Source organism: Pelophylax lessonae (assembly GCF_965119305.1).
Source record: "Pelophylax lessonae genome assembly, chromosome: 4".
Taxonomy (NCBI): Eukaryota; Metazoa; Chordata; class Amphibia; order Anura; family Ranidae; genus Pelophylax; species Pelophylax lessonae.
Genome location: NC_138771.1, coordinates 671,065,730 through 671,092,886, shown reverse-complemented (window position 1 = coordinate 671,092,886; position 27,157 = coordinate 671,065,730). Strand labels below are relative to the sequence as shown.

The 27,157-nt window shown below is 45.2% G+C and overlaps 1 protein-coding gene and 1 pseudogene across 2 annotated transcripts in view; one reads left to right on the top strand and one right to left on the bottom strand.

Moving 5' to 3' along the window:
* LOC309554231 (C-reactive protein-like) overlaps positions 1-27,157 on the bottom strand; it is a 342,461-nt pseudogene that overhangs the window by 124,463 nt on the left and 190,841 nt on the right. The window lies entirely within an intron of this gene.
* Positions 1-27,157, top strand: part of LOC309552475 (uncharacterized protein) — a gene marked incomplete at both ends in the record, with an annotated part of 72,731 nt that overhangs the window by 19,324 nt on the left and 26,250 nt on the right. The window contains 7 exon segments of the mRNA XM_082253444.1: positions 11,971-12,046; positions 12,197-12,274; positions 12,936-12,986; positions 13,079-13,192; positions 13,288-13,350; positions 13,441-13,515; positions 14,096-14,149. Of these exon segments, the coding sequence (XP_082109570.1) occupies positions 11,971-12,046; positions 12,197-12,274; positions 12,936-12,986; positions 13,079-13,192; positions 13,288-13,350; positions 13,441-13,515; positions 14,096-14,149 (511 nt within the window).

Genomic DNA, 27,157 nt, shown 5'->3' with positions numbered 1-27,157 from the left:
TGTGGGGGAAATGTAGGGTGTCAGTGAAGGTGGGGGTGTCTGTGCTGGGGGATCAGTATGGTGATGTTGGGGTGTCAGTGAGGGTGGGGGTGACATGTCTGTGCTAATGGATCAGTGTGGGGATATTGGGGTGTCTGTGACGATGATGTGTCTGTGCTGATGAATCAGTGTGTGGAAGTTTGGGGTGTCTGTGAGCGTGGGGGCAATGTTTTCTGTGCTGATTGATCAGTGTGGGGAAATGAAGGGTGTCAGTGAGCATGGGGGTGATGTGTCTGTGCTGGTGGATTAGTGTGGGGATGTTGGGGTGTCAGTGAGGGTGGGGGGCGATTTGTCTGTGCTGGTGGATCATTGTGGGGAAATTTAGGGTGTCAGTGAGGGTGGGGGTGATGTGCCTGTGCTGGTGGATCAGTGTGGGGAAGTTTGGGGTGTCAGTGAGGATGGGGGTGATGTGCCTGTGCTGGTGGATCAGTGTGGGGAAGTTTGGGGTGTCAGTGAGGATGGGGGTGATGTGCTTGTGCTGGTGGATCATTGTGGGGAAATTTAGGTTGTCAGTGAGGGTGGGGGTGATGTGTCTGTGCTGATGGATCAGTGTGGGGATGTTGAGGTGTCATTGAGTGAGAAGTGCAATGTCTCTATGGTGATATTGTACTGCTGTGGTTAGTGATATCTGGCCGGTTGCTCTGATATCATTGTATACAATTCTGCCTGCTGAAGGTTGAAGTTAAGAAAATTGCATCATCTATGGTCTGCCTTATAGGAGAAGCAGACTAGAGGAGAGCACGCTGCTGCCTGTTACATAGAAACTTAGAAAAGTGCCTGCAGAAAAAAAAATAATTTGATGTGACTGTGAGATATAGTACAGGAATTTTCACCCTCCGTGTCTCTCTGTGTCAGTGGGAACCCTTCAGGCGAAGGAGAACCGGTTATATAGGACAGACACACCCTGAAAGAAAGATGAGCTACTGAGGAGAACATCACAAATCAATACATAGCAAACATTCAAAGCAGGGGGAGAATGAGGAGGGGAGTTGGAGTTTCAGTGAGACTCCCTTCTGGTGAAGAGTTAGTGCCGGTTCACACTGCCGCAACCTCTAAGTCGCCTCATAAGGGGTGACTTCTAGCGTGACTTTTAGCGCGACTTCGGCGTGACTTCAGTGTGACTTGTGAATTTTTTTACACGACTTATATGATAGACGACTTTGTACGACTTTGTATTTGGCCAATCAGAATATGATGTTTTTTGGATAGTGTCTGGGGGATAGTGTCTGGGGGGTCTAAAATGTGTCCCTGTGAAGTTTCATTACTGTAGCATGTCCAGAACCAGAAAAAAAGCATTTTTCTTATAATTTTCATTAGCACATGAATATGTCTTCTCTCCACCTGGCCGTTATTCTTGCAGGCATTTATCAGGCATTTTTGGAGGCAGGCATGACTTTTTTTGGATTTAGTGTCTGGGGGGTCTAAAAAATGTCCTTGTGAAGTTTCATTACTGTAGCATGTCTAGAACCAGAAAAAAAAGCATTTTTCTTATAATTTTTATTAGCACATGAATATGTCTTCTCTCCACCTGGCCGTTTTTCTTGCATGCATTTATCAGGCATTTTTGGAGGCAGGCATGACTTTTTTGGGATTTAGTGTCTGGGGGGTCTAAAAAATGTCCCTGTGAAGTTTCATCACTGTAGCATGTCCAGAACCAGCAAAAAAAAAGCCTTTTTCTTATAATTATTAATACAGCAGTGTGGCGGCTTCTCTACACCTTGCATTTTTTATTGCTGGCATTTATCGGGCATTCTTTGGGCGTCTCTGGAGGCAGGCATGTCTTTTTTGGACTTAGTGTCTGGGGGGGGTCTAAAAAGTGTACCTGTGAAGTTTCAGCTCTGTAGCATGTCCAGAACCCACACTGAACCCACTGAACCCACACTGCTGTATTAATAATTATAAGAAAAATGTTTTTTTTTCTGGTTCTGGACATGCTACAGAGATGAAACTTCACAGATACACTTTTTAGACCCTGCAGACACTAAATCCAAAAAAGACATGCCTGCCTCCAGAGACGCCCAAAAAATGCCCGATAAATGCCAGCAATAAAAAATGCAAGGTGTAGAGAAGCCGCCACACTGCTGTATTAATAATTATAAGAAAAATGTTCTTTTTTTCTGGTTCTGGACATGCTACAGAGATGAAACTTCACAGGGACATTTTTTAGACCCCCAGACACTAAATCCAAAAAAAGTCATGCCTGCCTCAAAAAATGCCCGATAAATGCCTGCAAGAAAAACGGCCAGGTGGAGAGAAGACATATTCATGTGCTAATAAAAATTATAAGAAAAATGCTTTTTTTTTTCTGGTTCTGGACATGCTACAGTGATAAAACTTCACAGGGACATTTTTTAGACCCCCAGACACTAAATCCAAAAAAAGTTATGCCTGCCTCAAAAAATGCCCGATAAATGCCTGCAAGAAAAACGGCCAGGTGGAGAGAAGACATATTCATGTGCTCATAAAGATTATAAGAAAAATGCTTTTTTTTTTGCTGGTTCTGGACATGCTACAGTGATGAAACTTCACAAGGACACTTTTTAGACCCCCCAGACACTAAATCCAAAAAAAGTCATGCCTGCCTCCAAAAATGCCCGATAAATGCCTGCAAGAAAAAAGGCCAGGTGGAGAGAAGACATATTCATGTGCTAATAAAAATTATAAGAAAAATGCTCTTTTTTTCTTGTTCAGGACCATTTTTATGGAAAGTCGGATCACAAGTCGCTTCAAATAAGACAAAGAGGCGACTCCCATTGAAGTATATGGGACAAGTCGGATCACAAGTCGCCTCAAAGTAGTACAGGACCCTTTTCTGAAGTCAGAGAGACTTCAGTAGTGCCAATTAAGACGGCACTCATTGATTAACATTGCTTTTGCTATGTCAAGCGACTTGGGGCGACTTGAGAGCACACAAGTCGCCTCACAAGTCACGCTAGTGTGAATGGGCTCTTAAAGGATATGTTTAACTTTCGGGCAGAATTTCAGTCTCCATAATAAATAGAAGCATTTTCCAATGCCATTTCTGGCCCAGCCATCCCAATGTGCTTTTCTCTAAGTTACCTCAATCACAGGAGGTGTAAAATCTTGTCAGTTTATTTGAATTTGTAAAAAGATTTTCAGATTCCATCACGTTCTTTAGATTGTCTCTTAGCATTCACTTCCTGTAGATCGTCTCTCAACATTCACTTTCTGTAGATCATCTCACAGCATTCACTTCCTGTTTATCATCTCTAAGCATTTACTACCTGTAGATCTGTCTCTCAACATTCACTTCCTGTGGGTCATCTCTCAGCATGCACTGTCTGTAGATTATCTTACACCATTCACTTCCTGTAGATCTGTTTTTCGGCATTCACTTCCTTTGGATCCTCTCTCAACATTCACTTCCTGTAGATCTGTCTCGCAGCATTCACTTCCTGGAGATCGTCTCTCAGCATTCACTCCCTGTAGATCATCTCTCACCATTCATTCCCTGTAGATCTGTTTCTCACCATTCATTTCCTTTAGGTCATCACCCAGCATTCACTTCCTGTTGATCATCTCTCAGCATTCACTCCCTGCAGATTGTCTGTAAGCATCCACTAACCTGACAGCTAAGAACATTGTATTCTGTGGCTGAAGGTACATTAGGCATTCACAGGATACATAAGTAAGTGTTGGCCACTATAGGCCCCAAAAATTAGCCCACAAGGGTCTACCTGACAGCTAAGAACGTAGTATTCTGTGTCTGAAGGTACATTAGGCATTTACAGGATTCAAAAGAAAGTGTCGACCAGTACAGGCCCCAAACATTAGCCTCCAAAAGATAGAGACCGCACTCAAGGTATTTAAGATGAAAACAATCAAACTCCTTTATTCTTCATAGATACAGCAGACAGACAGTACAATGCACGAACAGACGTGTCAGATTTATGCGTTTCACGATGTAGATCGCTTACTCATAACCACACACATGTGTGTGGTTATGAGTAAGCGATCTACATCGTGAAACGCGTCAACCCGACACGTCTGTTCGTGCATTGTACTGTCTGCTGTATATATGAAGAATAAAGGAGTTTGATTGTTTTCATCTTAAATACCTTGAGTGCGCTCTCTATCTTTTGGAAGTTTCTGTGCTTGGACGGCGGATCCGACCTGCACCAGGTTTTGAACTTGCACCTGAGCGGCTTTCTTCCCTGTTTGCTTCCCAAACATTAGCCCACATGGGTTTAACGCCTGACAGCTAAGAATGTTGTATTCTGTGGCTGAAGGTACATTAGGCATTCACAGGATACAGAAGTGAGTGTCGGCCATTCAAGTCCCCAAAAATTATCCCTCATGCATTTACCTGACAGCTAAGAACGTTGTATTCTGTGGCTGAAGGTACATTAGGCATTCATAGGATAAATAAGTAAGTGTCGGCCATGAAATGCCCCAAAAATTAGCCCACATGGGTTTACTTGACAGCTAAGAACGTTGTATTCTGTGTCTGAAGGTACATCAGGCATTTACAGGATTCAGAAGTAAGTGTCGGCCAGTACAGGCCCAAAAAATTAGCCCACATGGGTTTTAACGCCTGACAGCTAAGAACGTTGTATTCTGTGGCTGAAGGTACATTAGGCATTCACAGGATACAGAAGTGAGTGTCGGCCATTCAAGTCCCCAAAAATTATCCCGCATGCATTTACCTGACAGCTAAGAACATTGTATTCTGTGGCTGAAGGTACATTAGGCATTCATAGGATAAATAAGTAAGTGTTGGCCATGAAAGGCCCCAAAAATTAGCCCCCATGGGTTTACTTGACAGCTAAGAATGTTGTATTCTGTGGCTGAAGGTACATTAGGCATTCACAGGATTCAGAAGTAAGTGTCGGCCAGTATAGGCCCCAAAAATTAGCCCACATGGTTTTGCCTCACAGCTAAGAACGTTGTATTCTGTGGCTGAAGGTATATTAGGCATTCACAGGATACAGAAGTAAGTGTCGGCCATTCCAGTCCCCAAAAATTAGCCCGCATGCGTTTACCTGACAGCTAAGAACGTTGTATTCTGTGGCTGAAGGTACATTAGGCATTCATAGGATAAATAAGTAAGTGTCGGCCATGAAATGCCCCAAAAATTAGCCCACATGGGTTTACTTGACAGCTAAGAACGTTGTATTCTGTGTCTGAAGGTACATCAGGCATTTACAGGATTCAGAAGTAAGTGTCGGCCAGTACAGGCCCAAAAAATTAGCCCACATGGGTTTAACGCCTGACAGCTAAGAACGTTGTATTCTGTGGCTGAAGGTACATTAGGCATTCACAGGATACAGAAGTGAGTGTCGGCCATTCAAGTCCCCAAAAATTATCCCGCATGCATTTACCTGACAGCTAAGAACATTGTATTCTGTGGCTGAAGGTACATTAGGCATTCACAGGATAAATAAGTAAGTGTTGGCCATAAAAGGCCCCAAAAATTAGCCCCCATGGGTTTACTTGACAGCTAAGAATGTTGTATTCTGTGGCTGAAGGTACACTAGGCATTCACAGGATTCAGAAGTAAGTGTCGGCCAGTATAGGCCCCAAAAATTAGCCCACATGGTTTTGCCTCACAGCTAAGAACGTTGTATTCTGTGGCTGAAGGTATATTAGGCATTCACAGGATACAGAAGTAAGTGTCGGCCATTCCAGTCCCCAAAAATTAGCCCGCATGCGTTTACCTGACAGCTAAGAATGTTGTATTCTGTGGCTGGAGGTACATTAGGCATTGACACAAAAAATAATTGTCGGCCATGAAAGGCCCCAAAAAATAGCCATTCAATGGACATGAATTGCCTTTTATGCCACTGTATTTACCGAAGACAAGGACCATGAATTGTTGTGGGTGGATGGCGGTCTGGCGGATATTTGTGGCCTGTCATGAGGAATCGTAATCAAACATGGTCTACTGGTCACATGTGTTGAATTCCTCAAAGATTCATGCCTCATTCATTTTTATAAATGTGAGGTAGTCTACACTGTCATGAGCTAGGTGAGTGCGCTTATCGGTCATGATCCCCCCTGCTGCGCTGAACGTCCTTTCGGACAGGACACTGGACGAGGGGCAAGCCAACAGTTCCATTGCAAATTGTGCAAGCTGTGGCCAGAGGTCAAGCCTGCCCACCCAGTAGTCCAGGTGTTCATCACTCCTCAGAGCGTCCACATCGGCCTTTAACCCGATGTAGTCGGACACCTGTTGGTCTAGGCGTTCCCTGATGCTGGATCCAGAGTACAGCTGTCAATGGGTCGGCTGAAAGAATGATGATTTTATATCTGAAGTGACCAACACATCTTCAAACTGCACTCTTCTTGCAGGCGCTGTTGGATTTCTACCCGCAACTGTTTCTCTGTGGGTGGAAATTCCTCTGCCAGCGCACGCAAAAGCAGAATGCAGCATATCTCGAAGCAAGGCCTGGAAGTGCTGCATTCTCACCGCCCTTTGTGATGGGGGTAACATTTCCGCCATTTTTTGTTTGTACCGCGGATCTAAGTACGCTGCTACCCAGTACTGGTCCTTGCCCTTTATGCTTTTTATACGGGGGTCCCCCTTAAAACACTGGAGCATGAAGGCCCCCATTCGCACTAAGCTGGAAGCCATGTAGTGGCCTGGCTCCTGCTCATCATTCAGGATAATGTCATCCTTGTTCTCCTCCCCCCATCCACGGACAACACCAGGGATCCCAGAAAGGTTTAAAGCATGCTCTTCTTGCTCCCCCTCATCCGCCTCGGCACCATCCTCCTTTGACTCCTCTTCAGACTCCCGTTGTTGACTTGTCTAAGATGGAGTAGCATCCCCTGGGAATTCATCCAACATTGCGACTTCCTCATCTTCTCTCTGCTCCTCGACGGCTTGATTAATGACACGACGCAGGGTACGATGTCACTGATGGCGCCCTAACCGTGACTGACCAGTTTGGTTATCTCATCAAATGGTCGCAGAAGTCTGCATGTGTCGCGCATGAGCAGCCACTGGCGAGGTGAAAAGAACCCAAGCTCCCCAGAACCTGTCCTGCCGCAGAGTTCGTACAGGTAGTCGTTAACTGCACGCTTCTGCTGGAGCAGCCTATCAAGCATATACAAGTTTGAGTTCCATTGCGTCGGGCAGTCACAAATAAAACGCCTGACGGGCAGGTTGTGTCGCCACTGAACGTCAGCAAGGTGAGCCATGGCTGTGTAAGATCTTCTGAAATGGCCCAAGATTTTCCTGGCCTGCGGCAAGACATCCTGGACCCCAGGGTATTTGGCAACGAATCGCAGCACGACCAAATTCAGGACGTGTGCTATGCATGGCACGTGTGTAATTTTGTATCAGCGCGCTCAGCAGATTGGCACTGTTGTCACACAGCAATTTACCAACTGTCAAATTGAGCGGTGTCAGCCACTGATCTGCCTGTGAAGGCAAAGCTGAAAGGAGTGCAGGACCAGTGTGGCTCTTGGCTTCAAGGCACAACAGACACAGCACAGCATGGCAACGTCTCACCTGGCATGTGGAATAGGTGCTGGGGATCTTGGTTGGTGCAGTGGAAGAGACGGTAGCAGGGGAAAAGGAGGAGTCAGCCGAGGACTCCTCCTTTATGGAGTAGGAGGAGGAGAAGAAGAGGCAGGCCTCTATGCAATCCATGGCGGTAAAACCAAATCTACACAGGTGCCACGTGTTACATGCTTGACGGCCGTCAGAAGGTTCAGTAGGCAGGAAAAGTTAAATACCTTCCCTGCCCGTGTTTGCTAGACCATGTGTCTGTGGTCAGATGTATCTTGGCACCGACACTGTGTGCCAGAGATACATTAACTTGCCACTGAACATGGACATACAGCTCTGGAATTCCCTTCTGCGATAAATATTTCCTGCCAGGGACTTTCCATTGTGGTGTTCCAATGGCCACAAATTTCCGAAAGGCCTCCGAGTCCACCGGTTGATATGGCACTAGTTGGCGGACTATCAGTTCCGACAAGCCAGCAGTCAACCGTTGGGCAAGAGGGTTATCCGGCGTCATAATTTTTTTACACTCCAACATGTGGGCCACAAAAGCCTGCCTTTTTCCAGAACAACGTGAGGATGGCATGATGGAAGGTTGAGTGGAGGACAATTGTGAGGAGAAGGAGAAGAGGCTGGATGGTGAGAGCCTGGAGTGTGGCTTTGTGGGTTCCGATGGCATTGCTCCCACTGGGCTCGGTGATGGGAGTCCAGGTGCCTTCTTAAGGCGGTCGTCCCTAGGTGAGTGTTGGACTTAACGCGACTTATGCATTGACTGCAAAGGCTACAGATGGCTACACTATTGTCAGCAGCGGACACATTAAAGAAAGCCCACACTGCGGAGCCATGTGCCGGCGTCATCATCGACGTCCCTTCCCCACCACTAACATTAGAGATGAGATCTCGGAGTAGGCAGCAACAGCGGGGGCCAACCTCCTTGGGCTGATCTGGGTACTGTTGTTAGACTGCTGAGTGGCTCCTGTTGCTACCTCTTCTTCCTGATCCGATGCCAAGAATGGCTGCACATCGCAAATGTCTTGTGGTGGATCGGAAAATAATTCCAGTGATTCAAGCAGAGGGTATATGGTGGTGGTGGTGTTGGTGTCTTTGGGGGTGCACACAGCAGAGAGTGAAGAGGGTGCAGATAGAGAGGATGAGGAGGGTGCAGAAGAGGAAGGCTGAGTGAGCCACTCAACCAAGTCTGGTGCGTCCTTTGACGTAATCAAACGCACCTTTTGAATTTTCACACTTTGGCTCCGGCCTACTGCTCCTGCCCTACCCCTACCACCACTGCGTAAGGGCCTGCCTCTTTCTCTGCCTGTCATTTTTTAAATTACCCTTTGACAAAAGTCTCTAGAGAAATGCAGTATATGTGGAAGAAGGTATATAACACTCCGCTTCAATCTGTGGTATTGGGGGGCCACTGGTCTATCACACCAGTTCTACAAATAATTGGCCAGTAACTGTTGTTACTGTGTGTAGCACAGTTAAAGCAGCAAAAGAGGCCAAATTTTTGCAGGATTAAAATACACTGTTATAAAAGTATACTGTTAACCACTTAAGCCCTGGAGGATTTGGCTGCTCAAAGACCAGGGCCTATTTTGCAAATTCGGCACTGTGTGATTTTAATGGACAATTGCGCGGCCGTGCGACGCTCTACCCAAATGAAATTGACGTCCTTTTTTCCCCACAAACAGGGCTTTCTTGTGGTGGTATTTGATCACCTGTGCAATTTTTATTTTTTGCGCTATAAACAAAAAGAGAGCGTCAGTTTTGAAAAAATAACAATATTTTTCACATTTTTTTATATGAAATTCCCAAAAAATGTAAAAATCAAAATTTTTTAACATTTTAGGCCAATTTGATTTCTGCTACATATTTTTGGTAAAAAAAAAAAATCGCAATGATCATACTTTGATAGGTTTGCGTAAAAGTTATTGCGTTTAATAACTAAGGGAAAGATTTATGTCATGTTTATTGTTTTTTTTTAACTAGTAATGGCGGCGATCTGCGATTATTTTTTTTTGCGGGACTGCGACATTGCGGTGGACAGATCAGATGCCTGAGTACAATTTTTTACACTTTTGGGGGTACCAGTGACATTACTACAGTATTCAGTGCTATAAATATGCACTGTTACTATAAAAATGACACTGGCAGGGAAGGGGTTAACTTTATTAGTGATCAAGGGGTTAAGTGTGTCCCTAGGGGCATGATTCTAACTGTAAAGGGGTGTGGCTTGTGATGTAACCACAGAGACATACGATCCTACATAGCAGGATCGTATGATCTCTGCAGAGACATCAGGGAGAATGACAGGCGGCTTTGTTTACATTACCCTCTCCAGCGGGAGATCGTGAGTGGCCGGCGGACATCAGATCCGCCGGTCACTCGTGCGGGGATGCCGGGGACTGCCGCAGTAAATATACTGTGGGCGGTCGGCAAGTGGTTAAATAACACCCCACTTCAATCTGTGGTATTGGGGGCACTGGTCTATCACACCAGTTGTACAAAAAATTGGCCAGTAAGTTTGGCACTGTGTGCAGCAGAGTTAACACAGCAAAAGAGGCAATATTTTTGCAGGACACAAATACACTTAAAAAAGTCTACTCAGATAACACCCTGCTTCAATCTGTGGTATTGGGGGCCACTGGTCTATCACACCAGTTCTACAAGAAAATGGCCAGTAACTGTTGTCACTGTGTGTAGCACAGTTAATGCAGCAAAAGAGGCCAAATTTTTGCAGTACCCAAATGCACTGTTCTAAATGTATATTGTTAGATAACACCCCACTTCAATCTGTCATCTAGGGGGGTCACTGGTCTATCACACCAGTTATAATACTTTTTTAAAAGTGCTTTTGTCTCTGTAGTATTGCTGCAGAAACGCTCACCACACCAGTCACAATGCTGCACAGTGCACAATACAAATCCACTTTTATATGCTTTCTATATTAGAAAGTATATTATAAGTGTATTACACCCCTATATAGTGCACTGCACACCAAAGAATAGTACACCTATACCAAATACCAGTCCTTAAAATGACTTTTGTGGACCTTAACAGAGCGATTTGTGTCACTGACAATCTGTCCCTAGTGCACAAAGCAAACCTCTCCCTACACTGACAAAAGAGACTGAAGACCTATACCAAATACCAGCCCTTAAAATGACTTTTGTGGACCTTAACAGAGCCATTTGTGTCACTGTCAATCTGTCCTTGATGCACACAGCAAACCTCTCCCAACACTGACAAAAAACAGAATGTGAAATTGTGAAATGGCCGACAGCTCAGGTCTATTTATAAGGTAGGGGGTATGTCCATTTGCTGAAATGTCTCAATTGGCTGTCCTGTTCCACCTGATGGCTGTGTCATGGGTCAAAGTTCTCCCCAATGTAAACTAATATGGCCGCCACGAACAACACCATATGTTCACAAAATCAGCGTACTGCGAAGATGCAAATTTCGCCAAAAACCGACCTGCCGGGCGAACCGCAAGGCCATCCCTATCAATGATTATCAACAAGAAACTAGACTTAGAAGGTGAATGGATGGTAACTGAATCAGATCAATATATTCATAAAGCTCCAGGATGTCAGAAGGGACGTATACATAAAAGATGGAATATGTATAGCGAAGACATAATAAAACATAATAAAGAGGTAAAAAGAATTGAATGCTTCTAAAAAACAGCACTTCTCAAGGGCAGTTAAAATACAAATAATTGAAAAATAAAAATATCGAGAATGAAAAGCATACATCAAATACTGGAAACAAAGGAATAAAACGGAAACAGGTAGATCAACTGATAGATGTTAGGCCAATAAACAATCAACTAAAAAATATGCAGTTAGGTAAAAACCAAAACTCCACGATCATAAAAAATAATGAAATGAGTGGAAAAGAGGGGAGTCAAAAATCGCAATTGAGGTCAAATTTCACATTTAACCCTTGGGGAGTGAGTGTATCCATAATGTAAATCCATTTTAATTCCCACTGGCCGAGGGTCCTGATTTTGTGACTACCTCGCCAGTGTTTCTTATATGGAGTTATGCCCCAAAAAAGTAAGGTGGGAAGGATCTTTATTGTGGAAAAGCCTCCATATGGGGATAAGACACTTTGAGGTGGGTGTTTAGGGCCCCCTTTCCCCAATGCAAGCCCCATGTTGAGGTCATCACCACTGTGTGGTAACATAGGGCATGGAGATAGATGTGTACATAGACGTATGTGTATCACCAGAAACGGTAATCATTGGTTACACGTCTCTAAATGTTTCTTATGTATGTTTTGAGCTTTGTTAACACATTTTTATGGTCTTTTAGTAAAACATAAATTGCTGTTTCCACAGACCCACCTCCTCCTCCGCTATGATGCCAACATAAATCTCTATGCCAAGCAGATCATAGCGGGCCCTCCGCATGAATCAGTGAAGAATATTCCACCACTGCACATCTATGAAGGATCTTCAGCGCACTTGGAGTGACATCAAGAGGCGCAATCCAAGAGCGCTGAGGAAAGCCGTGGCGAGAATCTCTGGTAAGTCAATATGTGGAATAAATATGCCTAAAGATGTGTTTATGTGTGTGTGTGTGTGTATGTGTGTGTGTGTGTATGTGTGTTCACAGCCTTTTGAACTCCCTTTAGAATTTGTTATTAAATTATATCCTCTTTGTCTTCTTGTTCTAGAAGGGGGCCAAGCGGTGGTCTGCTTGGTGAAGAAAGGGATGAAGAGGATTCCATCCCTGCAATTTGTGGCCCCAGGGAGTGAGCCATTGGAGCAGCTTTTGATTTATTGATGGTAAGCAGAAGCATGTTAATTTTATAGATGTTAATTTGAAATAATTTTGGGGGTATTGTGGAGCCAAAATAATGTTTTTGTATTTTTTGATTCTGAATTTGGGTCCTTTGGTTCCAAACACTTCTGTCTGAACAGTTTGGGATCAATATGGTTACAGTCACCTACTCTTGAGGGGAGGTGTACCAGCAATGTTTGGAACTACTCTGAATTGTATAGTACTGTAAAATATGGTGTGATTTGGCCAGGAAGCATTTGCTAGCTGGGTACAAAACACAGTTCACTGGGAAATGTTTAAAACCTGTTCTGAAGAACATGCTTTCAGATCAGTTTGTGGAGTTAGGACTTATGTGACTGCATAGTGAACACATGATATTCAGGCTGCTTCAAGTGACCTGAAAGTGTGAGCCACTACATTCTTTAGTGTGGGGGGTGGGTATGGGGGGTGCGCACCAATGTGGATGGACAGTGACCTCCTGTTTCTAAACATGCCCAATGAATCTCATTGATGTCATTGCTTCTTTATGTACTGAATTGTAGAGGCATTGAGTATATTGCTACCATGTGGATAAGTAGCTGGATATTTGTGTCCTAAAATTGTGTCTAACTTGTGCTGTTCTTTTTTTGTAGAGAAAAGCGAAGACAAGCAACAGGAGGCCCATCCTTCTAGGCCCACTCTACGTACTTTGACAGGGAATGTGTTCCGTGTCCTTGTTCTAACTTGGAGGACTGCATTTTTTGGTGTATTTTTTTCTCTTTTGTGGTTTATGTAGCTTCAGAGATGGGTGAGGAGGAGGAGGGCGAGGAGGAGGAGGAAATAGAGGAGGCGGGGGAGGAGGAAACAACTGCTGAGAAGGACGAGGAGGACACCTGCCCTGAAGGTGAATGTAAGTACCCTCCATGTGTTTGTGTCTTCTCTGGGTCCCTGTTTTAACTGGAAGGGCTGCAATGTTTCTGTTTTTCTTGGTTTTGGTTTATGTAGCAGAAGACATCTATGATGTTGGGGAGGACAGGGGAAGAGGGGAGGCTGTCTCCCCAGCCCACTGTAACTACCTTCAATAGGTTGGCCTACTTTCTGTGTCCCTTTTCAAAATTGGTGTTAATAAATGATTGTATTTTTTCTTTGTGTTTCTAGTATCTGCCACGTGGTCTCCCCATGGGGAGGAGGAGGACCATGGAGGAGAGGAGGCAGGCTCCCCTCAAGCACACTGTAAGTACATTCAATGGGATTCTGACATGTAATGGGCGTGCTAGGGGGATGTGTATATGTGCAAATGTAAGTTTGTGGAAGATCCAGTGTATTTTAGCTAGATATGACAGGGAGGATGAAGTGGAGTTTGACATGGAGGATTGTGAAGGTCAAGAATAGAGAATATCCCATGAGGGCCAATGTAAGGCTGGCCATCCTAGATTTTTGAGGATCTTCTAACAATGACCACTAATTGCAAGTTTATTTTGGGCAACTCAGTCAGTGTGGAGAGGGTAGTGGTTAACTTTCCCTATTGGAAGGTGGTAGTGGGGAGCATTACTGGACATTTTAGTCTTTAGTCGGTTTCCTGAGGCCACCCTCTAATTTTCGGTTGGTTTCCCTAATGTGTACATGGCATTCTTTGTAATTCTATTTTATTTCTGGCCATGTTAACCTCATCTTGTCCTAGTGTTTACAACATTCCAAATGGGGGTGGCTTGGCTTCCACATTGTGTGTGTTTTTCTTAAGTTTCTAAATGCTGAACCCCTGGAATCTAACAAATTGGAGTTCACATTTTTTTTAATGTTTTTTTTTTTTAAGGTTCTGACGACCAGAGGCCATCTACCTCCCAGGGCCGTGGCCAATTTGTTGAAGGTAAGTAATCTGTGCTTTTGCTAGAATGTCCAAAATTTGTTAGGGTAGAAAGTCTTAATGTGTATGGGGCAGAGCAGACTTAAAGTAGTTGTAAAGGCAGCAAGTTGTTTCTCTTAATGCATTCTATGCATTAGGATTAAAAGTCTGTTGTGCGCATGAGCCCCCTTATACTTACTTGAGCCCATCTCACTCCAGAAATGTAGCAGGAGACACTTGGCTGGTCCAGACTCTCCCTCCTCTTTGGCTGAGATGCCAGCATGGCAATATTGCCTCCTGCTGCTGTCAGTCCAAATCATTGAGACAATCAGGAGAGAGGGGGGCAGGGCCGGCTCACAGCTCAGTGCTTGAATGGGAGCTTGGCTTCATCTCAGGTGCCTCCATAGCAAGCTGCCTGCTGTGTGGGCACTCAACAGGAGGGAGGTGCCCAGAGGGGTGGAGGGGGACCTGTGAAGAGGAGCATCAGGACTGCTCTGTGCAAAACCACTAAACAGGCGGCAGCGGGTAAGTCTAACCTAATTGTTTTTAGAAGCATCAAAAAAGGAGATGGTCAAAACACTTTGATGTTTTTTTTTTTAAATAGTTTTTATTAGTATTTTGAAAAAAGATAACAAAGAAATGCGGTCGCAGCCGCTGAACATACGGGTTGATAAGCAATATAACAAAATAAGGTTGAGTACAAAATAACATTGCAAAACAGCATGCGCATCGTAGTAATTGGGTAGAGAAAAGTAAATAAGAGAAAAAGAAGAGTGAGCAACTAAGGAAAGAGAGATACAGGGGGGGGGGGGGGTAGAGTAGGAGAGGAGAGGTAGAGGGCAAGAAGGCTCATATAGATATGGTTTTGAGACCTATCAGCAATAAATGTGAAATTAACTGGAAATGCTGTATAGCAATTACAACAGGTTAAACATTGTACCATTCAGACCATGGTTTCCAAATTAAGTCGAATTTATGTAGATTTTTAGATTGCATCGCTATAGATTTTTCCCATATATTGTGTTGGTTAGTGGTGGTGAGAACTTTCGAGTGATTGGGAGAGATGTTTTGTTTCCATCGTCTTGTGATGCCAAGTTTCGCTGAGATAAGGACGTTGGTTACTATTCCACGGTAGTTTACAGGGAATTTGTCTATGCCAATGTTAAGAAGGGCCAATGTTGGGTCTGGTGGGGTAATTATGCCAGTGATTTCTGATAATATGTTGAATATTTTCCTCCAGTAGCTACGGATACTGGTACATTGCCACAATATATTAAACAGGGTTCCCGTGGAGTTGCACTCTCTCCAGCAGAGCGGGGAGAATGTATGAAACACTTTGATGTTGTTGGTGCCTCAGCCATACCTACAATGTGAGTCTCTACAATGTGTCTCTTTAAAAATATAGATAGCAAGAGGGAGAGAGAACTCAATCTACATTTAGTTTTGGATCGAGAGAGATATGTGCACATGCATCCTGGGAAGCAATTGAACACAACACATACCACTGTTACAAATGTTTGTTTGTCTTAACCTATTGAGGTTGACATGGCAAGCCTTTTACATTGCTTTTGTTCAACAGCTACTAAAATAAAAAGTCATCTTGTTGAACCTTTAGAACATTTTCCCCTGCAAGATTTTTTTATAGGCGTATGGCACCTTAACCACTCTACTACCGCTCACGGTAATACTACTGCGGCAGAGTGGCTCGTTCCCGTCCAGTCACGTAGTATTAACGTGACTGGACTCCTCCCCTTCTGGGCGGCGCTTGCGCGCCGCCGGAGGCTCGCTCCCGCTGTTTTCATTCACAGCGGGAGTCGGGCCAGGGGAGGAGCAGCGGCGATCGCCGCTGCTCTTACCCGATCGTCGGGGATCGAGTCTGGAGATCCGCCCGCTGTGTGTAAACACAGCGGGCGGATCTCCATAGTGACAGGGAGTGACAGATCGGACTGTTCAGCATAGCTGGACATCCGATCTGTCCATGAATCACATAGTCACCTCCCCCCCTACACGTCAGTAAGCACCAGGCATACATTAACCCCTCCCTCTCCAATAAAATTAACCCCTTCCCTGCCAGTGTCATTTTTACAGTAACAGTGCATATATATAGCACTGATTACTGCAGTAATGTCACTGGTACCCCCAAAAGTGTCAAAAATGTCAGTCAGGGGTCCGGTCTGTCCGCCGCAATGTCGCAGTCCCGCAAAAAAAATCGCAGATCGCCGCCATTACGCGTTAAAAAAAAAACACCAAAAATGACAGAAATCTTTCCCTTTGTTAGTAAACGCAATAACTTTTGCGCAAACCAATCAAAATACGCTTATTGCGATTTTTTTTACCAAACATATGTAGCATAAAACAAATTGGCCAAAAACTTTTAAAAAAATTGGTTTTTACATCTTTTTTGGGGGGAATTTCATATAAAAAAATGTGAAAAATATTGTTATTTTTTCAAAATAAACGCTCTTTTTTTGTTTATAGCGCAAAAAGTAAAAATCGCACAGGTGATCAAATACCACCAAAAGAAAGCTCTGTTTGTGGGAGAAAAAGGACGTAAATTTCGTTTGGGTACGGCGTCGCACGACCGCGCAATTGTCAGTTGAAGTCGCACAGCGCCGAATCGCAAAAAGTGGCCTGGACGGAAGACAGCAAAATCCTCCGGTTGTAAAGTGGTTAAAGCTGGAGCATCTAGGATTTACCTATTAGCCTGTTAGATGAAAGACCACACCACAGCTTACTAGGAGCTGGGCCTCCTCCCTTCCAACACATCTGATTAATCAAACCATCAGGCCAAAAGGAAACTCTGATCCTGTGTAGAGATGTATAGAACTGTTCGCCGGCGAACAGTTCCCGGCGAACTTAGCATGTTCGCGTTCGCCGCTGCCGGCGAACATATGCGATGTTCGGTCCGCCCCCCATAAGACATCATTGAGGCAAACTTTGACCCTGAACTTTACAGTCAGCAGACACATTTCCAGCCAATCAGCGTACCTCCCTCCCACACCCTCCCACCTCCTATAAATAAGCAAGGGCAGCATCCATCTTAGATCATTCTGAAGCAGTGTGTGTAGTGAGAGTAGGGAGAGCTGCTGCTGCTGCTGCTGCTGCTGCTGTTAAGCTAGGGACAGTTAGTCAGTGTTCCTGGTCTTGCAGTGTTCTTGGTCCACTACTGCTGTAATATCAGCACCCCAAAAAGCCCTTCTAAGGGCTGGTATTTGTGTTTTTTTTTTTTTTTATATATATATATATATATATACCTAGCGTCCCCAAAAGCCCTTTTAAGGGCTGGTAATTGAGTTGTTTCTTCATGTATATATATATATCTATATCTATCTAGTGTCCCCAAAAGCCCTTTTAAGGGCTGGTAAGGTAATAGATTTTTTTCTTATATATCTATTGTACACTGCAGTTGCCTGCCCGCTGTGTGTGAGAGGCCACAGACCTACCACAGACTGTACTGTGTGCACACCACACTCATTTCGGGTGGCACAGGCACAGTACCTGGCATTTTAAAAAATATTTTTTTTTCCTCTGTCATAATTGCAGTGAGTGCTGTGTCAGGTCCACAGAGTGCACTGTACCCACTGCAGTGCACTGCCCACCACTGATATATATACGTTGGCACAGCATCTTGTTGCAATAAATTGAAAAAAAAAATATTTTTTATTATTGCAGTTGCCTGGGCTGCCAGTGACTGTCAGGTCCACAGAGCGTACTGTGCCCACTGCAGTGCCACTGTGTGCCCACCCACCACTGATATATAAGGTGGCACAGCAGCTTGCAAAGTAAAAAAAAAATATATATTTTTTTAAATTGCAGTTGCCTGGGTGCCAGTGACTGCTGTCAGGTCCACAGAGAGTGTACTGTGCCACTGCCCACCCACCACTGATATACAAGGTGGCACAGCAGCTTGCAAAGTAAAAAAATATATATATTTTTTTAAATTGCAGTTGCCTGGGTGCCAGTGACTGCTGTCAGGTCCACAGAGAGTGTACTGTGCCACTGCCCACCCACCACTGATATATAAGGTGGCACAGCAGCTTGCAAAGTAAAAAAAAATATATATATTTTTTAAATTGCAGTTGCCTGGGTGCCAGTGACTGCTGTCAGGTCCACAGAGAGTGTACTGTGCCACTGCCCACCCACCACTGATATATAAGGTGGCACAGCAGCTTGCAAAGTAAAAAATATATATATATTTTTTTAAATTGCAGTTGCCTGGGTGCCAGTGACTGCTGTCAGGTCCACAGAGAGTGTACTGTGCCACTGCACACCCACCACTGATATATAAGGTGGCACAGCAGCTTGCAAAGTAAAAAAAAATATATATATTTTTTAAATTGCAGTTGCCTGGGTGCCAGTGACTGCTGTCAGGTCCACAGAGAGTGTACTGTGCCACTGCCCACCCACCACTGATATATAAGGTGGCACAGCAGCTTGCAAAGTAAAAAAAAATATATATATTTTTTAAATTGCAGTTGCCTGGGTGCCAGTGACTGCTGTCAGGTCCACAGAGAGTGTACTGTGCCACTGCCCACCCACCACTGATATATAAGGTGGCACAGCAGCTTGCACTCATAGTACAACAGTAACAACACATTAAAAAAAAAATGACAGGCAGAGGCAGGCCACCCCGCAAGGGCCGTCGTGGTCGTGGTGCTGTGATTTCCTTAGGCTCTAGAATAATGCCCAGTGTTCAGAGGCCACCACAGACCCTGAACTCAAAAAATTCTGAGGCCATAGTTGACTGGCTTACACAGGACACCCAATCGTCTACAGCTTCCGCTCGGAACCTTAATGCACCATCCTCCTCCAGCTCAGCTTCGGGCACCTCTCAATTTACCACTCGCCAGCCCGCCGGCACCACCACCAACACTAGCACCACAGCCGCTTCACTTGATCCGTCAGAGGAGTTATTTTCACATCAGTTTGAAGAAATAAGTGATGCGCAACTATTAGTGCCAGAGGATGTAGATAACGGGGATATGTCTCAGTCAGGCAGCATTATACACATGGACGTACATTGTGATGATGATGATGTTGTACCTGCTGCTGCTGCCTTTGCTGAGTTGTCAAGTGAAGCGGCTGATGATGACGATGTGTCTGTGGATGTCACCTGGGTGCCTGCTCGAAGAGCAGAAGAAGAGGGGGAAAGTTCAGATGGGGAGACAGAGAGGAGGAGGAGACGAGTTGGAAGCAGGGGGAGGAGGTCATCGCAAGGAGCTAGTGGCGCAGTCAGACAGCATGTAGATTCGGCACCCGGGGTCAGCCAGACAGCACGCCAATCAACGCAAGCTGTTGCCACCACCAGAATGCCGTCCTTGCAAAGCTCAGCAGTGTGGCATTTTTTTTGTGTGTCTGCCTCTGATATCAGCGATGCCATTTGTAACCTGTGCCAAAAGAAACTGAGTCGTGGGAAGTCCAACACCCACCTAGGTACAACTGCTTTGCGAAGGCACATGATCTCACATCACAAACGCCTATGGGATCAACACATGAGTAAAAGCAGCACACAAACTGAAAGCCACCATCCTCCTCCTGGTCCAGCATCTTCAGCCACGTCAACCACTGCTGTCCTCCATGCCCCCTATCAACAACCCGCCCCTCCGCCTCTCACCTTCAGCAGTTCCTGCTCGTCACCTGCCCACAGTCAGGTGTCTGTGAAGGAAATGTTTGAGCGTAAAAAGCCAATCTCGCAGAGTCACCCCCTTGCCCGGCGTCTGACAGCTGGCTTGTCGGAACTCTTAGCCCGCCAGCTTTTACCATACAAGCTGGTGGAGTCTGAGGCCTTCAAAAAATTTGTCGCTATTGGGACACCGCAGTGGAAGGTACCCGGCCGAAATTATTTTTCACAAAAGGCAATCCCCAACCTGTACTCTATTGTGGAAAAGGAAATCATGTCACGTCTGGCACACAGTGTTGGGGCAAGGGTCCATCTGACCACTGATAGCTGGTCTGCAAAGCACGGTCAGGGCAGGTATATAACGTACACTGCGCATTGGGTAAACCTGCTGGCGGCTGCCAAGCATGGAATGCGTGGCTCTGCTGCAGAGGAGTTGGTGACACCGCCACGACTTGCAGGCAGGCCTGCTGCCACCTCCTCTACTCCTCCTACTCCATCCTCTTTGCTAACCTCCTCGGCTGAGTCCTCTTCTGCTGTTGCGTCTTTCTCCACACCAACTGCACCCCCCCAGCTCCCCAGGGGCTATTCCACATGCCGGATACGACAGTGTCACGCTGTCTTGGGGTTGACTTGCCTGAAAGCAGAGAGTCACACCGGACCAGCACTACTGTCCGCCCTGAATGCACAGGTGGATCAGTGGCTGACCCCGCACCAACTGGAGATCGGCAAAGTGGTGTGTGACAACGGGAGCAATTTGTTGGCGGCATTGAATTTGGGCAAGTTGACACATGTGCCGTGCATGGCACATGTGTTGAATCTGATTGTGCAACGTTTTGTGCAGAAGTACCCAGGCTTACAGGACGTCCTCAAGCAGGCCAGGAAGGTGTGTGGCCATTTCAGGCGTTCCTACACGGCCATGGCGCAGTTTGCAGATATTCAGCGGCGAAACAACATGCCAGTGAGGCGCTTGATTTGCGACAGCCCGACACGTTGGAATTCAACACTGCTAATGTTCGACCGCCTGCTCCAACAAGAAAAAGCGGTCAACGAGTATTTGTATGACCGGGGTGCTAGGACAGCCTCTGCGGAGCTGGGTATTTTTTTGCCACGCTACTGGACGCTCATGCGCAATGCCTGTAGGCTCATGCGTCCTTTTGAGGAGGTGACAAACCTAGTGAGTCGCACTGAAGGCACCATCAGCGACATCATCCCATATGTTTTTTTCCTGGAGCGTGCCCTGCGAAGAGTGCTGGATCAGGCCGTAGATGAGCGTGAAGAGGAAGAGGAAGAGTTGTGGTCACCATCACCACCACCAGAAACAGCCTTACCATCGATTGCTGGACCTGCGGCAACACTGGAAGAGGAGTGTGAGGAAGAGGAGTCAGAGGAGGAATGTGGCTTTGAGGAGGAGGAACACCAACCACAGCAGGCATCCCAGGGTGCTCGTTGTCACCTATCTGGTACCCGTGGTGTTGTACGTGGCTGGGGGGAAGAACACACCTTCAATGACATCAGTGAGGACGAGGAATTGGACATGAGTAGCTCGGCATCCAACCTTGTGCAAATGGGGTCTTTCATGCTGTCATGCCTGTTGAGAGACCCTCGTATAAAAAGGCTGAAGGAGAACGACCTGTACTGGGTGGCCACGCTATTAGACCCCCGGTATAAGCAGAAAGTCTGTGATATGTTACCCAATTACCGGCAGTCGCAAAGGATGCAGCAGCTACAAAATAAGTTAAAAACTATGCTCTACACAGCGTATAAGGGTGATGTCACAGCACAACGGGAATCCAACAGGGGAAGAGGTGAAAGTAATCCTCCTCCTACCACCACAACCACGCCGGCAAGGACAGGACGCTTTACAGACGTCTTGTTGATGGAGGACATGCGGAGCTTTTTTAGTCCTATGCATCGCCACAGCCCTTCGGGGTCCACCCTCAGAGAACGACTCGACCGACAGGTAGCAGACTACCTTGCCTTAACTGCAGATATCGACACTCTGAGGAGCGATGAACCCCTTGACTACTGGGTGTGCAGGCTTGACCTGTGGCCTGAGCTATCCCAGTTTGCCATTGAACTTCTGGCCTGCCCCGCTTCAAGTGTGCTGTCAGAAAGGACCTTCAGCGCAGCAGGAGGTATTGTCACTGAGAAGAGAAGTCGCCTAGGTCAAAAAAGTCTTGATTACCTCACGTTTATTAAGATGAATGAGGCATGGATCCCAAAGGGACTGACAGTGGGGGATGCATTTGACTAAAAAAGGCCTGGTGATGACTGAGATGACTTGGCCTAAAAATGGTCCACACGCTGCTGTATATAATCATTCTCTGCATGCCGGATGACTTACGTGACGTCTCCCCCACCGACTACGGTTCAAGCCGCAATGTTTTAGTGCACTTTCTGCCTTAAAACCTCAATTTTTCAGGCCGCTGCTACAGCAGCGGCTGCAACAATACCTACTTTTTCATGCATGTGTACATGCCTAATTTTTCTGGCCTCTGGTGCTACACTGTGGCTGCAAAAAAACAAAAAAAAAGGCACATACATGTGTCAATTCCCCTTCGTGATCGTTACCTTGTCGTGGTGAAGGGGCTTGCGTATCACAATGAAGCGATCACCTCTAGGATTGTGTTGGCACACCCCAGATGATAAGGTCGTTGCTTCATTGTGTACAGACCAAAAGCGATCCGCAGGATAATTTTTCATAAAAAAAAACATTCATTTTCTTTCATTCTTTCTGCGGAGCTGGGTATTTTTTGGCCGCGTTACTGAATGCTCATGAACAATGGCTGTAGGCTCATGCGTCCTTTTGCGGAGATGACAACCCTGGTGGTCAGTCGAACCCAAGGCAACATCATCGACCTCATCCCATATGCGTTTTTTCTGGAGCGTGCCCTGCGAAGAGTACTGGATCAGGCTGTAGATGAGCATGAAGAGGAAGAGTTGTGGTCCTCATCACCACCAGAAGCAGCCTTGTCGTTGTCAATTGCTGGACCTGTGGCAACGCAGAGAGAGGAGTCTGAAGAAGAGAAGTCAGAGGAGGAAGGTGGCTTTGAGGAGGTGGAATACCAGCCACAGCAGGCGTCCCAGGGGGCTTGTTCTCACCTTTCGGGGACCCTTGGTGTTGTATGTGGCTGGGTGGAGGAAGAGACCTTCAATGATGTCAGTGAGGACAAGGAACGGGACATGGCTAGCTTGGTATCCAACCTTGTGCAAATTGGGAGTTTGCGGTTGTGCAAATGGACTGACTGACTGTTAAACGGGGAGTTTGGTCTGTCAGAGTTTGGTCTGTCACTGTGAAGCGGGCGACGGGCGTAACCCTTACACTACTTGACCGATAAAACATCATACCTGATCGTATTCACACACTGGATGTTTTAGTGCTGGTTTACACTGCCGCTACCACTAAAGTAGCGTCGCTTCCAGTGCGACTTTGGCGCGACTTAGCGCGACTTTGGCGCGACCTCATCGCGAGGTGACTTTTTATTTGGCCAATCACAATATCATGTTTTGTGACCGTCACCTAATTTCCTTTTCCTGTTTTTTGTTTTACATATTTCCCCATGTGTGCAGTGTTGTCTGTGTCATAGCTCAACTGATAGGCATGTTTGCCTTGGCATATCATATTTCAGCTTGCCAGAAAGAAAAAAAGACAGCTGGAAAGACACTGCATTAGTTTTCTACTAAAAATCATAAGAAAAATGCTGTTTTTTTTGGGTTGTGGACATACTACAGAGCTGAAACTTGACAGGTACACTTTTTAGACCCCCCAGACACTAAATACAAAAAATGACATGCCTGCCTAAAAAAATGCCCGATAAATGCCTGCAAGAGAAAAAGCCAGCCGCAGAGAAGCCGTATTCCTGAAAATATAAGAAAAATGCTGTTTTTTAGGGGTTCTGGACATGCTACAGAGCTGAAACTTGACAGGTACACTTTTTAGACCCCCCAGACACTAAATACAAAAAATGACATGCCTGCCTAAAAAAATGCCCGATAAATGCCTGCAAGAGAAAAAGACAGCCGCAGAGAAGCCGTATTCCTGAAAATATAAGAAAAATGCTGTTTTTTAGGGGTTCTGGACATGCTACAGAGCTGAAACTTGACAGGTACACTTTTTAGACCCCCCAGACACTAAATACAAAAAATGACATGCCTGCCTAAAGAAATGCCCGATAAATGCCTGCAAGAGAAAAAGACAGCCGCAGAGAAGCCGTATTCCTGAAAATATAAGAAAAATGCTGTTTTTTAGGGGTTCTGGACATGCTACAGAGCTGAAACTTGACAGGTACACTTTTTAGACCCCCCAGACACTAAATACAAAAAATGACATGCCTGCCTAAAAAAATGCCCGATAAATGCCTGCAAGAGAAAAAGCCAGCCGCAGAGAAGCCGTATTACTGAAAATATAAGAAAAATGCTGTTTTTTAGGGGTTCTGGACATGCTACAGAGCTGAAACTTGACAGGTACACTTTTTAGACCCCCCAGACACTAAATACAAAAAATGACATGCCTGCCTAAAAAAATGCCCGATAAATGCCTGCAAGAGAAAAAGACAGCCGCAGAGAAGCCGTATTCCTGAAAATATAAGAAAAATGCTGTTTTTTAGGGGTTCTGGACATGCTACAGAGCTGAAACTTGACAGGTACACTTTTTAGACCCCCCAGACACTAAATACAAAAAATGACATGCCTGCCTAAAAAAATGCCCGATAAATGCCTGCAAGAGAAAAAGCCAGCCGCAGAGAAGCCGTATTCCTGAAAATATAATAAAAATGCTGTTTTTTAGGGGTTCTGGACATGCTACAGAGCTGAAACTTGACAGGTACACTTTTTAGACCCCCCCAGACACTAAATACAAAAAATGACATGCCTGCCTAAAAAAATGCCCGATAAATGCCTGCAAGAGAAAAAGCCAGCCGCAGAGAAGCCGTATTCCTGAAAATATAAGAAAAATGCTGTTTTTTAGGGGTTCTGGACATGCTACAGAGCTGAAACTTGACAGGTACACTTTTTAGACCCCCCAGACACTAAATACAAAAAATGACATGCCTGCCTAAAAAAATGCCCGATAAATGCCTGCAAGAGAAAAAGCCAGCCGCAGAGAAGCCGTATTCCTGAAAATATAATAAAAATGCTGTTTTTTAGGGGTTCTGGACATGCTACAGAGCTGAAACTTGACAGGTACACTTTTTAGACCCCCCAGACACTAAATACAAAAAATGACATGCCTGCCTAAAAAAATGCCCGATAAATGCCTGCAAGAGAAAAAGCCAGCCGCAGAGAAGCCGTATTACTGAAAATATAATAAAAATGCTGTTTTTTAGGGGTTCTGGACATGCTACAGAGCTGAAACTTGACAGGTACACTTTTTAGACCCCCCAGACACTAAATACAAAAAATGACATGCCTGCCTAAAAAAATGCCCGCTAAATGCCTGCAAGAGAAAAAGCCAGCCGCAGAGAAGCCGTATTCCTGAAAATATAAGAAAAATGCTGTTTTTTAGGGGTTCTGGACATGCTACAGAGCTGAAACTTGACAGGTACACTTTTTAGACCCCCCAGACACTAAATACAAAAAATGACATGCCTGCCTAAAAAAATGCCCGCTAAATGCCTGCAAGAGAAAAAGCCAGCCGCAGAGAAGCCGTATTCCTGAAAATATAAGAAAAATGCTGTTTTTTAGGGGTTCTGGACATGCTACAGAGCTGAAACTTGACAGGTACACTTTTTAGACCCCCCAGACACTAAATACAAAAAATGACATGCCTGCCTAAAAAAATGCCCGATAAATGCCTGCAAGAGAAAAAGCCAGCCGCAGAGAAGCCATATTCCTGAAAATATAAGACAAATGCTGTTTTTTAGGGGTTCTGGACATGCTACAGAGCTGAAACTTCACAGGTACACTTTTTAGACCCCCCAGATGCTAAATCCAAAGAAATTTTTTATTTTTATTTTTTTTTAATTTTTCCAATAATTGGCTCTCTATCAAAAAATTATAATTTTTAAGAACTTTTTTTTGCGTGATCCCTCTCCGGCATGCCACAGTCCAGGTGTTAGTCCCCTTGAAACAACTTTTCCATCACTATTGTGGCCAGAAAGAGTCCCTGTGTGTTTTAAAATTCGCCTGCCTATTGAAGTCTATGGCGGTTCGCCCGGTTCGCCGGTTCGCGAACATTTGCCGATGTTCGCGTTCGCCGTTCGCGAACGGCGAATTTTAGGTTCGCGACATCACTACTCTTAAATACGTTTTGCTGCCATTTGCAGCACTCTAGCCCTTTCCTTTGGTGTTTTAGAGCCATTTTAGTGCCTGAAAGTTCGGGTCCCCATTGACTTCAATGGGGTTCGGTGTCTGGGAAAAGTTCGGCAAAAGTCCGGGACACGGACCCGGACTTTTTTTTTAAAGTTCGGCCGAACCCGCCGAACACGGACATCCAGGTGTCCGCTCAACTCTACCCAGAACCCTAGGCACTTTTTAGGGGCATTTATTGGGTTTTAGGGCTTCAAAATGGTGTTTTTTGATTACCGAAGTTCGGGTCCCATTGATTTCAATGGGGTTCTGAAATCCGGGCCGAACTTTCGGGAAGTTCAGATGTTCTGGCCGAACCGAACTTTTGAAAAGTTCGATCATCCCTACACATTATAGGAGGGTTGCAAACATTACAATGGCTGAACATATTGTACATTAAACAGTTCAAACATTGCCCTAGTCTGGTAGCTTCATTCTTTAGATTTTAACAAAGTGTCCTACTCCACCACTTACTTGCAACATTCAACTAACTAGTCTAAAATATGGCCAAATTAATGCTCCATTACACAAAAAGACAAGGCACACATGAAGTTTGCCTTTGCAAATCCAAGCCTGCCAGGAATGGAATTGGTCTTGATTTGTCTGAACCTTTTTGGGACCTAGAAAATTCTTACCAGACGTTCAGGCTCAGCTTCTTGGGCTGCAGGTGCAGCGCCTGAATGTCCCTACACAAATGCAAAGCAGACAATGTAGGCCACTTCCAAGCAACATTGCTAACATTTTCAGGGAACATTTTCACCTTGTTAACTTAGATCACATAACCCAGCATTGGATGCAGAATCCTCGCCAGCTCCAGCTCCAGCTCCAGCTGCTCCTTCGTGAGCGGCCTGATGTTCTCCAAAAAGGACAAGAAAAGGCTTAGGAACTTACATTAGGCTGTAAGGATTCTTTGCCATTTTCAAACATGGTTTAATGAATTAAGCACTGAGGCCAAACATTCCAAACTGTTTCCCAGGGCTCATAGGACACTTGCTAGCACACTCCCAAAGTCTAAGAAGGCATGGTATGAATCTAAAATAGGGGACCCATTAATGACGTGTCCTGTGTTTTTAGGGTTACACATATTTAGGGCAACACTCTTTCCAAAGAAATGTCAATTGCTTTAT